Source organism: Fibroporia radiculosa (genome assembly GCF_000313525.1).
Source record: "Fibroporia radiculosa TFFH 294 genomic supercontigs, scaffold303, whole genome shotgun sequence".
Lineage (NCBI taxonomy): Eukaryota > Fungi > Basidiomycota > Agaricomycetes > Polyporales > Fibroporiaceae > Fibroporia > Fibroporia radiculosa.
Genome location: NW_012133195.1, coordinates 73,162 through 86,903, shown reverse-complemented (window position 1 = coordinate 86,903; position 13,742 = coordinate 73,162). Strand labels below are relative to the sequence as shown.

General features: G+C 50.5%; 5 protein-coding genes across 5 annotated transcripts; 2 read left to right on the top strand and 3 right to left on the bottom strand.

The window, feature by feature from the left end:
• Positions 1-728: 728 nt before the first annotated feature.
• FIBRA_00761 (uncharacterized protein) lies at positions 729-2,232 on the top strand (the record flags this gene model as incomplete). The annotated part of the gene is made up of 11 exons (XM_012322649.1): positions 729-792; positions 851-1,000; positions 1,069-1,103; positions 1,156-1,261; positions 1,334-1,465; positions 1,516-1,622; positions 1,674-1,790; positions 1,844-1,853; positions 1,904-1,944; positions 2,006-2,031; positions 2,085-2,232. The coding sequence occupies 11 exons, from the start codon at positions 729-731 to the stop codon at positions 2,230-2,232; spliced, it is 936 nt and encodes a 311-aa protein (XP_012178039.1).
• A 410-nt stretch (positions 2,233-2,642) lies between these two features.
• FIBRA_00760 (uncharacterized protein) lies at positions 2,643-3,705 on the bottom strand (the record flags this gene model as incomplete). Its single annotated transcript, XM_012322648.1, has 3 exons — positions 2,643-2,740; positions 2,800-2,899; positions 2,953-3,705. 3 exons carry the CDS (start codon positions 3,703-3,705, stop codon positions 2,643-2,645), a joined length of 951 nt encoding a protein of 316 aa, XP_012178038.1.
• A 775-nt stretch (positions 3,706-4,480) lies between these two features.
• Positions 4,481-8,130, bottom strand: FIBRA_00759 (uncharacterized protein; the record flags this gene model as incomplete). The annotated part of the gene is made up of 10 exons (XM_012322647.1): positions 4,481-4,500; positions 4,558-4,629; positions 4,684-4,816; positions 4,881-5,248; positions 5,303-5,465; positions 5,520-5,631; positions 5,911-6,217; positions 6,439-7,713; positions 7,778-8,042; positions 8,110-8,130. 10 exons carry the CDS (start codon positions 8,128-8,130, stop codon positions 4,481-4,483), a joined length of 2,736 nt encoding a protein of 911 aa, XP_012178037.1.
• Positions 8,131-10,086: 1,956 nt separating this feature from the next.
• On the top strand, positions 10,087-11,419 carry FIBRA_00758 (uncharacterized protein; the record flags this gene model as incomplete). The annotated part of the gene is made up of 6 exons (XM_012322646.1): positions 10,087-10,179; positions 10,233-10,365; positions 10,425-10,779; positions 10,840-11,107; positions 11,161-11,250; positions 11,309-11,419. The coding sequence occupies 6 exons, from the start codon at positions 10,087-10,089 to the stop codon at positions 11,417-11,419; spliced, it is 1,050 nt and encodes a 349-aa protein (XP_012178036.1).
• A 67-nt stretch (positions 11,420-11,486) lies between these two features.
• Positions 11,487-13,696, bottom strand: FIBRA_00757 (uncharacterized protein; the record flags this gene model as incomplete). Its single annotated transcript, XM_012322645.1, has 8 exons — positions 11,487-11,594; positions 11,653-11,837; positions 11,897-12,063; positions 12,124-12,234; positions 12,293-12,353; positions 12,418-12,923; positions 12,979-13,277; positions 13,331-13,696. The coding sequence occupies 8 exons, from the start codon at positions 13,694-13,696 to the stop codon at positions 11,487-11,489; spliced, it is 1,803 nt and encodes a 600-aa protein (XP_012178035.1).
• Positions 13,697-13,742: the final 46 nt, after the last annotated feature.

Below are 13,742 nucleotides of genomic sequence, written 5' to 3'. Positions count from 1 at the left end.
CGACTCGGACTCAATCAAGCGTTTGCGGTGGCATCATGATGGTGATTTTGCTCGGTATAGATTTCAACAACGCAGAATAACGTGTGACTTGGATATCCGATGATAGTGATGAGTACATGTTGTCTTACGTGCATTGGTGTGCGTTCAAGCTATCTGCCAATTCAAGTTGGGTCTGACAATGGATGATTGGAAGGTCTAACACAATTTTAGTGTGTATGTGCGCTTTGCGTAGCCGTTGCCTATGCAACAGCACAGGCCGGAATGTGTCTGGAGCGGTGTTAGTAACCCGAGTCTCAGGACACCCAAAATGCGCTTGCAGAGCGGGCATCTGTCAGATGACAATGTGCTATTCGTTGGGGCCTGTGCGTCTATTTTATAGATCGGAGTTGAGCGTAGACAAAGTCTACGCTCATCTCTGATTTACGAAATAGGTAAATAGGTAGGAGTATCAGCCTGCAGTCGACGACAGCGTTGAGCCTTTTGATACAACCAGGCAAGTCGGTCTGAAAATTTGGAGGAATCGGAATGAACATTCCTTAAATCTCGAGCGTCGTCGTGTCCTCTCGTGCAAGAACTAATGATCCCCCTCAACTTTCAAATATATCTGCCTCATCAAATCTTAAGATGCACTGCATGGTTCCAACTTCCTGATAAACCTGAAGTTGACGTTTTCAGGAGCCCATCTCTCCTCTCTTTTTGTCTCGCACTGTCCAACCTTCACGACCATGATGTCTACTGCCCCAGGGATCACGGACAATATACCTGCTTTTTTGGCGACGCATTACATGTCAGGTGCGCGAATGATTGTCTATACGTTGTGAAGTTATTTAAAACTGACAATGAGCCATAGGCGTCGCGTTAACCATCTCACTTTGGGACCATTTTCTAAATGTAGACCAAGAAATTGAGCTTGTATGGCGTCAATCTTGGTCTGTCTTACAGACAGTCGTACTCGTCAATCGTTATGGTGGTGAAGTCAGCCTGTTGTTCATTGCATACAGTGCGCCATGAATCCTTTTATGCGGTGCATTCCTGCTAGTGACTAAGACACCGCAAATTCGCGTGTAGCCATGGCTGGCTTCGGAGCACCATTAACAGCATCAGTAAGTGTCTACCTCCGATATAGAGGCGGTATTCTGACATTGCGTGATTAAGATGTTAGTTCCAGGAATAAAGAAGAAGATACACGAGCTAATACATGTGTTAGTTGCCGCGGGCTCTTTGCTGTACTCTGTGTCTACGGGATTATTGCAAGTGCCTTGTCACAATGTGCGCTTCAGGAAAATTTCCAGATTTTCACACCTCTAATATCCTCTCGCTCATTTACATCCAGTTACGCTCCTTCTACGTGCAACTTTACTCTGGGACAACAAGCGTTCTATCAAGTACGCTCTAATATGCGGCTTCGCCATCGGCCTTAGCATTTCCATTACATTTGCCAGCCTTGTAGAACGCGAGATTCAGTGTAAGCTGTGCCTATTCTGCGCGTCTAAGACTGACACTCACTTCGTGTAGCCGGCATGGATGTCTTAAACAGCAGAGGATCTAGGACGTGCATTATCGAATCTAGCAGCTGGAATTCTCAGTATGCGATCTATTATGCCGGGGTATGGGGTGGAATGGTTGGAAACCTTTCATAATTTACTCGCGTGAAGCTCATGATTATGCTGCAGCTATTCTACGATATTTACGTTATGACTCTACTGATTATCAACGCTCTAAATAGACCTCGCCGCCACAATTCAAAAATCATGGTGGATCTTTATAAGGATGGTGCATTGACCTTTTTGGTACGTCAACGTGAATCCCAGCTTCTCTATGACTCACATTGCCGCCCTCGTAGGCATTCTTCAGTGAGGAGGATTCAAATTTCCCAGACTGTGCTCAACCTTCTACATTCTAGCTCTCCGGCTGGTTCAGTTCATTCCTAGCGTTTTCGGAAACGTACGTGATAAGTTCAGCGTCTGTCTTCCGTATTTTGCTCAAGTCCACCAAATGTTCTCAGCTGTCGGTCGTCTTCTTGACTCCGCTGTAAGTTATCAATAGCGCTTTGGATGATGTCGCTATTAACAACATGCATCCAGAACTGCTTGGTCTCTCGATAGCGTACTTGGCTATCACTTCCTACTAAGGATGAAGAGAGTTGAAGTCGCAAGCAGGTGTGGATGGCGGCCTGTGGTCAACGAGCATTCCGTCTTCGTGATGGAAGAGATTGAGGTAGACTGCGTATGAGAGATTCAGATTGTTTGGTCAACCTCGGCTGTATTGGCCTGTACCGAGAACATGGCATTATTCATGCATATTTATCATGTATATGGGCTACGTCAGGTTCTAGCGCGTAGAGACATGACATGACGTGACGTCGTTGCGAGTGTGGTGCCGAAATGTCGATAATCTGGTCTATGCGCGGTAAACGATTTCCATTGCATAGCTCGATTGCGGATTAGAGGCTGGCTTTAGTTCATTTCTCGGCTAAGATTGGGATGGGCGGTTGGGGCTAATGAGCAAACAGGAAGCCTGTGGCTCAACGTCACCTAAGACAGAGCTGATGAGCCCACACAAAGCCTATCGTAAATGTCACTTTGGGCCAACATAGGCGACGAGGACGGATACGCATGATGATAGAGGAATGGTATCGCTGTTCACATGTCATCCACGCTCCATTCGTAACTCTCAAGTCCACGGCGCCGCTTATCGTTCTGGCGTTGGAACAGTTTCTTTTCGAAACCATTGCCACGGTCTACAGAAACGAAATAATACATCAAAGCTATCATTTTGAACCGCTAACAAGACACTCACCAACACCGTCCCATCTATATCCAGGTTTGATACCAAATCGATTAGGAGGAGGCGGAGGACCAGTGTACTCTGGTCTCCTTGGACCTTTCGTCTTCTTCTTCTGCGGGAATTTTAAGTATCTCTCATGTGGCAGATTGAGTGTGACAAGCTCACTGTCAAGAATTGTGCCGCGGGATCGTTCCATCGACCCTGCGCTTTGAGGTCCTCGTTGAGCTCAACATCATCACGTCCTCTCGCAAATGTCCGTGAGCGCATTGCTTCCTCCTCTTGCTTTCGCTTCTCGGCCTCCTCTCGTTGCACTAGACCTTTGCCCCACTCCATCTTGCGGGCCTCCTGCTCTTCCCGCTCTCGTTTCCTTTTCGCAGCCTCTGCACGTTCTGCGGCAGTGTCTATCCGTCTTCCTGACGCATCTCGATAAATCGTCTCCTGTGCAGCTTGACGCTCTTTCTCGTCAGCCTCAGATGACTTGACAGCTTTCTCGCGAGGTAGTGTCTTTTTAAGCTGTGCAGAGGTGAGTAAACCCCCTACAAAGGCCGTCGCCTCCTCTTCCTGGACGACTTGCGGTTGCTCATCTGCAGTAGGTGGAGGACTCTCTCCTTCTCTCTCGCGGACGGTTGCCCATCCTGACCCTTCATCCATACGTTGTCGCTTCTTAAACCCGCGGTCTGCAGCCACGACTGCCTCCTCTATGTCATCCTCTTCGACCTCACGAGTGGCGTTGTCCCAGCCCGACAAATCATCATCCTTGATCATGGAAGAGCCGGAGGCCACAGATTTAGAACCTGGTGCAACCTTGCGTTTCTTCTTCTTTGTCGCTCCTACGGATGTTCGGGATAGAATAGCATCTGCCTTAGGGCCTGACATGTACTTTGCAGCCAGATAGGCTTTCATGGAGCTATCTGACATTTCAACAAAGCAGGTTGTTTGGCAGCGGAAGACCCAATGAAGAGAAAACGTCACAAAGTTACAAACTGGCCGGGTTCGCAAATTTGGAGTTGTGAGCTACCGGGATCTGGAGAGGATACTGAGGACACTCACTCGACGAACCAACAATGTCTGGGTCTGGGTAGCTCTACGCAGGCTCTAACGAGATACGATTGAGTGATCGAGTGCGGACGGCGGACCATGTGACCTCATCATTCGGCAACAGCATCAATTACAGTATGGTATGGATAGTAAGTGCGCACTCAAGTTGTGGATCGTTGCCATTCAAACACTAAAACAGCCGTAGTCTCAATCTACTGCCTAGCGTGAGACAAAATAATACATTACATCGACAACGACAACAGCGACAACACTAATTTTGCAGTGCAGTCAGACAGGTACACGTGTATGACATACCAAATCCAACACTTCGCCTCGACAGATGGGCAGAGGAAAGTACACATTTATCAATAACACTGCTTAATCCTACCGACAGGACACACTAGCCGGGGACGCGATGAACGATTGAATAGATAACTAAAGGGGATAGGGTGGTAGTCGATGAATCGTCGACAGGCGACGCCAGCAGCCTCGGTGGTCTGAATACAGAGAATAATTTGGGGTCCATGGATCATTAGTGACAAGAACACAAACACAGGATAAAGGGAAGAAACACAACAGGAAGGATATCATCGTAGATCTTGGAACAGCGCACGTAACGATCATAGCAGGAAAATGGAAGCGAAAGCAAAACGTTTCACAGTGTGGTGTAACTCCCTAAAAACGAATGATGTGAACATCTACAACATGCAGTGAATAAGGAATTGTACGCACATATTCGTGCTTGCCAATCACCACTGCCGGTAGCCAAAATGCTTCCAGCCGGACTGAGATCTATCGAAATAACTGAGGGAGATTCAGCATGAGCAGTTCATTATGAAAATGCTGCGAAAGTCTCACCAGAATTTTTGTGACCTTGCAACATACAATGCGCAACTGCAGTCTTGGCGTCCCAGAACTGCACCCCTCGATCTTTCGACCCTGAAACAACCCATTGGCCATCGTGCGAGACTGCGACGGACAATACATAATCCTAATACCAAGTAATGGGATCAATCGAAGCCGGACTCGTCATATACACATCAATAAATACGTACCTTGTGTCCCGTGAAGTTCATTGTGCATTGACTTCCCTTCTCGCCACCGTCCTTGACACCATTCTTCGCAGCAGTCGAGTTGCCTTGTGCGATTGAACCTGGTCCATCTCGATTTCTCAGAATTGGCCTCAAATCCCAGTATTTGAGCGTCTTATCAAGGCTGCCGCTGACGAGCCCCTTGCCGTCGGGTGTAAAGGCAACACTGTACACGCTGTCGCGATGGCCTTTCAGACGCTCGACGAGCTGACCCGTTGCGACATCCCAGATGCGAACAATAGTATCGAGCGAACCGGCGGCGACCAGTCGCCCATCCGGCGAGATGCATACTGAGGTGACACCAGCATCTGAAGTATCCTCATTGATCGACACTAAACCATGGTGACGCTGTCAGGAAGTTAAAGTGGAGACTAGAAAGGACTTACAAATCTTGTTCGGCTTCCCGTCCGTCATATCCCAAATCCGCGCAGTCTTGTCACCAGATCCTGAGACAATGAGACGACCATCGCGAGAAAAGTCTAGAGAGTAGATCTCCTGTTGGTGGCCATCGAAGACCTGGCGTATCCGTTTCTTCGCAATGTCCCAAATCTGAAAAGCAGCGCTCAAGACACGTTCGATCTGGAAGCTATCGACGATACTCACTCTGATCAGCTTATCCTCGGCGCCCGTCGCCAGTAGCTTGCCATCTGGACTAAAGCACACGCTTCGAATGTACAAGTCTCCAGTTTTACTCGCTCCCTCATCAACAAGAACGCTGATGTCCCGCCGCAGTGAGCCAAAGAGACACAACCAGACGCATACATTATTAGCTTGTCGTGAATCAGTATTTTGTGACTGCATAGACGCACCATGTCTTTAGACCCGTCTTGGTGTCGTAGATTTGAGCCGTACGATTGCAGCCCGTCGCCAAATACTTTCCATCCGCTGAGAAGCGCACACAGCACACTACACTGCATTAGATATTGGGATAATGTATCGCCCCGCAAGCATCAGCGCTCCATCAAAAGGCACAAACAGATTCAAGTAAACGTACCTCTCGTGCATCAATGTATGTTGCAGCGTCACGTCTAGCGCTCGCTTCTTCCCTCCATTTGCCCCACCAGGGCCTCCATCTTTTGTTCCATTGGGGTTAGTGAGGGGACTAAATACAGCGAACCAGTCTGGCCCTTCCTTCTTTAGTTCGGGCGGCACGGTGTGAGGATCGAGGCTCAAATCGACTTGCATAGGTTCGGCGCCAGTCCCTGCAGAAGGTTGATTTGACGGGTGAGAGGGCGGCAAAGATGGCGCCGTAGGAGGGAGGGCGGTAGATGGGGTAGGCGTATGAGGATATGGGGGATTACCTATATAATTAGAACGGCATTCAGATCATAAACAAGGTTTGATTGGGGGAATACGAATCAGAGAGGAAGCAAAAAGCAAAGTCAGACGACGACATTCAAACATTCAGAACGCCATGAACACCCGACTATCCTCGCCCTTGCGGATACAGTGGAACACTCTTGAAAGAGAACCCTGCACATGCACACAACATTACCGCAATGCGGCTACAACGGACGCTCACCTCCGCCATTGACCCCCGGCCCTTCCTGCCCCTGCCCCTGTCCCGATCCTGTGTACGGTACTGGCGGGGGTGGCAACCCCAGCGCAATTGTACCTGTACCCGGCGCTGGTGGAAGCTTCGGTGTCACATTCACACTCGCATTCGGTGCGCTCGGGTTCGTGCCCACGCTCATCCCATTCTGACCCCCACTGTTCCCATTGCCATTCATGTTCGCATTGGGACCACCACCGTTCATTCCGAGCGACCCATTGAGACCCTGCCCAGGGCCGCTCTGACCCGGCAGGGCGGACGAAGAGGGTCCCAAAGTCGGTGTAGAAAGACTAGTGCTGGAGTTAAGTGCATTGGGATTAGAGGGACTGGGTCCTGCCCCAGAGCCGGGAGCGGGAGGTCCAATGGAGATGCTTTGGTGGTGGGCGTGATGTGCACTTGGGTGGGACATCCCGGGAGAGAATGGATCTGCAGGAACAGAGGCAGGGAGGGCAATGCAACAAGGGGCAGGAACAACATGAGTATGCACTCTTGAGGCTGACGAGAAAAAGAAAGAAGATGCAAAGGAAACCAACTTACCACCACGATCAGATTTCATCCTTTCAGTTTTGATCCTTTTTACGTCTCGTCCATCTCTGTCAGGTCTTTCGCGCTCCCGGTCCATTACTCTGTCGCGATCGCTCATTCCACCTCGATCCCCCATTCTCTCCCTGTCCCTATCGCGATCTCCTCTCCCATAAAAAGAATCGTAGCCTCCAGCGCCTCCGCTGCCCTGTCCTGGAGCACCCGCACTCAGCCCCACGGGCGTCAAAGGCAGCGCGCTCAGAACTGCCTCTCCTGGAGGGCCAGCACCTGGCCCGCCGACCGCCTGCGGACGACCAAGTCCAAGTGCATCCCTCCCCATACCTTCTCCGCGGCCAATAATACCGGGCCCAGGAGCCATAATAATGTCGCGGTCACGATCGCGTTCGCGGGGGACGTCGCGTTGAAGTTCACGTTCTCGCAAAAGTTCGCGTTCACGATCACGATCGCGTCCGACTGGAGGTTCTCCACGCATGGGGGGCTCACCACGAATGGCAGGGTCGGGGCGCAGCGCGTCAGGACGGTCACGCCCGAGGGAAGCTAAGCCAAGGACCTCACGTTCACGGCCTTGAGATCTCAGAGCGTGCAGCTCGGAGCGAAGAGCACGAATTTCAGCCTCATATTGATCACGAATCTTTCCGTGTTGCGTCTCAAGATCGTACAAAGACTGGCGGATGATGTTGAGCTCATTGACTTGACCGGTCACTGAAAGGAGAAGGGGGTGAAAGTCGGATTTGAATTTGATTGATGTGCAAGAGGCGAAGGTGACGGCGAGAGCCAATGCGAGCGACGAGATAGATAGAAGAGCGTGTGAGAGGAGATATCAGTACGTCGAGATGGCGGAAAGATGAGAAGATATTGACCGAACCTTTGTTGTCGAGGTCATCTCGCTGGCCACGGGAGTGATTGACCTCTTGGGCAAGGATTTCAAACTCTTGGCGGATAGTGTCGAAGCAGTCGTTGAGCCTGGCCTGGCTGTGTTGTTGCTGGGATGGGCCTTGGGTAGAGGCGCCTGTTGGTTGCAAATGTTTGTGCTAGACGGGAGAGGAGGGGGGTCAGGATCGGAGAGAGAAAGGGGGAGGAGAAAGGGGGCGAGCTCACATTGTAGATGGAGGAGGACATGGGAGGGGAGGATGAGGGCGGGCGCCAGGGGGCGTGGAGGATGGAGGGAAGGAAGAAGGGCAGTAGCGCCAGGCGGAGATATACTTATGGGAGAAGGCGTTGGACGGTCCCTGGCTTCGCGCACACGTGGCAACCGCCCCGATGGATCTCGTCGCGCCGGTCTCCCACGGCTGCACCCATAAGCATCAACCGCCGGCTTTTCCTTATATGGAATGTGCCAGGCGCGTCATGACGCGTTTCGCCGCCCACGCGGCTCCGTTTCCGGTCTCCGTTCCCACGCTCCATTGTTGAAGATGTTATTATGACAAATTCCTCTTTGGTGGCAATTCGGATCCCGACTGCACGCTCGTTTCCTCTTTCAGGACATTCCTCGCCCCTCCTCGGATCGCGGCTCTGTGGTGAGTTGCCCGCTGCAGCGCTGCTGGTCACTTGCACGGCCCCGAGACGTCTCCTTGTTGAACTCAAGTTCTTCTTCGGCAGAGTGCGATCCCCATGCAATCCCTTCTCATTCTTTATAAATCTCCTCCTTCTGATACGCAGCTGTCACACCCTCCCACATATCTTTGGACACGCTCGCAGCTGCCCAGCCTTGGCCGTCTTCTCGTGCGACTTGCCAGCGTCTTCCTCCCTCCCCCCTCTCTCGGTCCCCACCTTCCTCATCTGTCTTCCGCACATCCCCCTGTGCGGCTAGTGTCTGGATCCCTCTGTCCATGAGGCATCAGATCAACTCTGTTGCACAGCCCATCCTTCTTCGACTCGACTTGGTCCTCCAATTACTCGCACACACTCCGCTTCAATCATATCTCGCCCAGCCAACGCTCGACGCGGCAGAGGAGCTCTCCTACGTGGATATGCATTTCTTCGATAGTCGCTGTCGCGGGCAATCCGCCAGCTGGATCGCTCTCATTTATTGGTGTTCATATTCGCTGACTCTCAATCCTCATGTACTCCGGGACTAGTGCGGCCATCGTGGTCCAAGCATGACAGTGCCGGCGTCCTGAAGGCGTGCGGCACGACTGCAGGCAGGCGAATATACCATACTTTCGAACCGTTCTCTACTCACCATGTCCCACTCACCTATCGGCTGTTAGTTCCGACTAGTGTCCAGCTCCCGCGCCCTCCCCACCTACACTTGTCGGAGTGATCAGTTTTCGCATACCAACACGCAACCAACACATGATTAGAGGAAGGTTATCAGCCGTATGATTCACACATCCGTTCACGGCAATGGCGTGCGGTATCGTTTCGGTCCTGTCATCCGGATCGCTTTTCAACGGACCTCTTCAACCGGGTATATCGGACTAGAGATATATGATTATTGCTACAAGCTGTTCTGGACCTTCAACAGTGTCATTCTTTCAAGCCAAAAATTAATCCCAATGCCATTGGCAGATGCATGTCTCTCTGCTTGACACATGCCCACATCCTTCGGGCTGGACTAGATGCGGCCACACATTGTCCAAACCAACTCCAAACGTTCGCATCTTTGTCAGCTTATTCTTCTCATTCGTAAGTCTCACACGTCCATTCGTGATTACGTAGGAGAACACAAGAATACATATATATTAAACTATCATTTTGTAATAGGCTTGTTTTTCCGGGAGGCTGAGATGTATGAAGATCTGTATTGATTTCCCCTCTCGTGCGTTCGGATGCACTTTCGCTATCGTACGGGAGGATCTTGTCATGTAATTAACACGAATACGACAGCCTTGACAAAGGTGCTGAGAAGGGTTGAGCCCAAGTGCGGGGAGACCTGCTAGCGGAGCATGTCCGAGTCTGAACCCATGTCGAATTGTGTGATCGTGCCGTATATAGCAGCGTGAGATCGAATATCAAGAATCTTATCAGGCTACTGCCCAATTTGCCATTCCACGAATCGCTCACCCTGCATAAGTTTTGCCGTATAACATATCTTTCCACAGATAAACTCCTTCAACACCTCGACGACACAACATGAGATATTACGAACAGCGGTACCCCGAAGTTGACGAACTGGTCATGGTCCAGGTTCGTCAAATCGCAGAGATGGGCGCATATGTTAAGCTTGTACGTCTGGTCCTTGTCAAGGAGTCTATAATAGATGCTTAGAAACACAACAGCTTGAGTATGACAATATCGAGGGAATGATTCTGCTTTCTGAGCTGTCCCGTCGGCGGATCAGGTCGATCCAGAAGCTCATTCGAGTAGGGCGCAACGAGGTCGTCGTCGTCCTGAGGGTTGACAAGGAAAAGGGTGTGTATAATGTTTGATCTAATTCAACCGGAATCTCTCTTAGAGCCTGACACCTTCAGGGTACATTGATCTTTCGAAACGACGTGTCTCACCAGAGGATATTACCAAATGCGAGGAACGATACATGAAATCGAAAACTGTCGCATCTATCATGCGGCACGTCGCGTCCAAGTTGCCTTCCGTCGGTGCCGATGGTGTCGAGCAAGTAAGCGAGGTACAAGATGCGGAGGCAAAGGAGGCGAAGAAGTCTCGGAGGGCTGCCAGGAAAGAGGGCAACGAGGACGAGGCGGCTGAGGATATGGTGATCCCGGGGTCGAACGAGGAAGATCGCCTGGAGCAGCTGTACGACCAGATTGCTTGGCCTCTGGGAAAAAAATATGGGCACCCATACGACGCATTCAAGCTCGCTCTAACGTGAGTGCTCTTCTCCTCTCCATCGCGAGTCCGCTAACACCGTTCGATGGGGACGCTCAGCGAGCAGGAGACAGTCTTTTCATCTTTGTCGAGCCCAGTCCAGCCATCTACACTCAACATCCTCACGGCCACCATCGCGCGCCGCCTTACACCCCAGCCTATCAAGCTGCGTGCAGATATCGAGCTAACATGCTACACTCCTGCTGGAATCGACGCCATTAAAAAGGCTCTCCGTGCCGGTGAACGTGAGAGCAGCGAGGCGGTGCCCATTAAAGCGAAGCTAGTGGCGCCGCCGTTGTACGTTTTGAGCACGAACGCCACGGACAAGGTATGTCTCAGATATATGTGGGCGCAGTCCTTTCTCCTAACTGTTCTTCATAGTATGCCGCTGTGGACCGTTTGGAGCGCGCAATCGAGTCCATTCAGTCGACGATAGAGAATAGCGGTGGGTCGCTTGTTGTGAAGATGAAGGTATGCACGATTATGCCAAGCTCTCATTGAGTCCAACTGAATTTATGTTTTCCTCAAGCCAAAAGCTATCTCGGAGACAGAAGAGCACGACCTCGCGCAGCTCATGGCTAAGGCTGGCGAAGAGAACGCAGAGGTGTCCGGAGACGAGGACGACGAAGAAGTCTTATAGATGTTCAAGATTACAGTACAGCTTCACGATATAACGCATGTGTAGCCGCTAGTACTTATGTATCATTCTAGAAGTCCCACAAATCAGAGACGATGTCGCCTTCGGCGCCCGGACGCGAGTCCAATGATACTGCGGGGTCTTTTCGTATCCGCCGCTGGGCTTCAGTATCAAACAGCTGCAACGTGGGTTCATATCAGTACCCATCGCAGGAGGCACGATAAGCAGCGACGCACCGTGCCGTACGTATGGTCCAGGAAGTCTTCCATTGAATATGCGGGTCGTGTGAAAGCTTCTTCGAAGATGCACGCTAGGGTCGATACGGCAGCATGATAGTGACTTTTGTGCGTGTAGAGTTCCCACAAAGAAGAGTCGAGAGCATTCGATAGCGTGGGGTTGGGCTCGCTCATGTCAAATACGTCTGCACATAGATGGTCAGGTCAGGGTCATTGTGGTCAGAAGATCTCAACTCGCCGTTACTCGAGTCTGCTGAGTCCCCACGGTGAATCATGCTCATGGAAGCGGGGTGCCTTTTGAGTAGGTTATATGTGAAAGGGATGATCATGATAATCGCCGCTGGGGGGGCATTGAGAGACAACCTCGAGAGTCGCTTCACGAATGCCGCTACTAGTGTCGCCGGTAGATGCCTAAGTTGGATTACATTAGCGTGTTACATGGTAGGGATACATGAATTGATTTGTACACACGTAGAGCTAAGAAACAGTTCTGTCAGGCGGAAGAATCGTGCGCGATGTTTTAGATGTAGGACATCTCGGTCAATGAATGTATACAACCGGGTGTAGAATGATGGATAGTCACTAGATCGTGCCAGTCAGCCTTATGGGCGAATCAACCAAAACAGGGTTAACCACATACAGGTTATATTCTTTCATCAGAGTGAAGAGCGCGTTTAACGCGAGAAGTCCGACAGTTCCCCCTATAGCAAGTAGCCAAAATTTTATCAATAACATATTCAAATTTTCGAAAGACTTCTATCAAACCGTAGTCTACGCATGAGGCAACCCAGTCCATGACCAATACTGGTCGGGTCAGGTGGGGTATCACGCCTCTATGTAGAATGTTCAATACTCGCAACGAGTAGGTCCTAGACTCTGAGGATTGCGCAGAGAGCCGTGGGAGTAGCGCAAGCCATGTACGCGTGAAAACAGCCCTATGAGAAGCCAGAGAATGCAGAGATTGATGAAGAGTCAGAGTATGCACTCGAGCAGTTGGTATTTTTGACTTGGTCGCATCGGATGCTGTTGGTTCCTGGTCAAAAAATGTCCGCCAGTCGTCCTCAGCGTCAACTTTTGCGTGCTCCACATCTTCATTTTCTTCTTCTTCTCCAGATACTTTGTGCTTGGGAGGACGAACACCAAGCTCTTCTACCCACCAGGCGTTCAGCTCTGAGGGTTCAGTGGGGAATGTAGTGAGACCCTCAAGGATGGCCAATAGATTCTGTGGGACACAAGAATCTTCGCTCATCGACTGATTTGCTACTATGTTTCTGGGAGAGTTGCGTCAAATGATGCGATCGTCATTGCAGACCATGGTTGACGTACCCTGCCTCCCTCAGAAAAAACCATCGTATATCATCATGGACGCTTAGCCATGATTCCACAAATGTATGCCTGACATCCGCTTCCAGAACATTATCCTGTGCGGGGCTGCCCACGGTTCGTGCTTTTTTGCTAGTGGTTGATTGTCGTCGCGAGGGTGGACACTTCAGGAGTGCATTGACGATTTTTCGAAAGTGTGATATATGGAACTGTGGCTGAGACACTGTCTCACTGAGTGTATAACGAGTCAGAGAAGCTGATAAATGCTTCTGTAATGACAACAAAATTTGCAAAGCGGATGTCTTTTATTACAGTCAGCCATCACAGCAATACGAAGTACATATATAGGACGTACCCGTACAGTAGCCTCTTCATCCTTCAGCAGCCCACAGAGCAGCTCGACATACGCGTTGAGTCTATCTGAAAGCCATATTTTGACGGTTTGATGATCTTGATCAGCCTTGTCTTGAGAAAGGAGTAGACCACCAGAAATTATCAGAACAAAGACCCTGTACAGCGCATATATAGCCTTGACCAGTGTCCCATAATCTTCCGCATTCAAAGCGATATCGAGAAGGTCTGCTAAGGGATTGAGGGAAGCATTTTCAGAGAGAGCAGAAGTGAGGCGGCTCTCGAGTTGTCGGACACGAGCTATAGCATCGTCATTGCTTGATTTACGTTTCTTAGACGAACTGGGGAGATACGACCGAGATGCCGTCATTTGGTGGTCGAGGATTCAAGCAAGTAGCCAAACTCGCTGGGCAGAG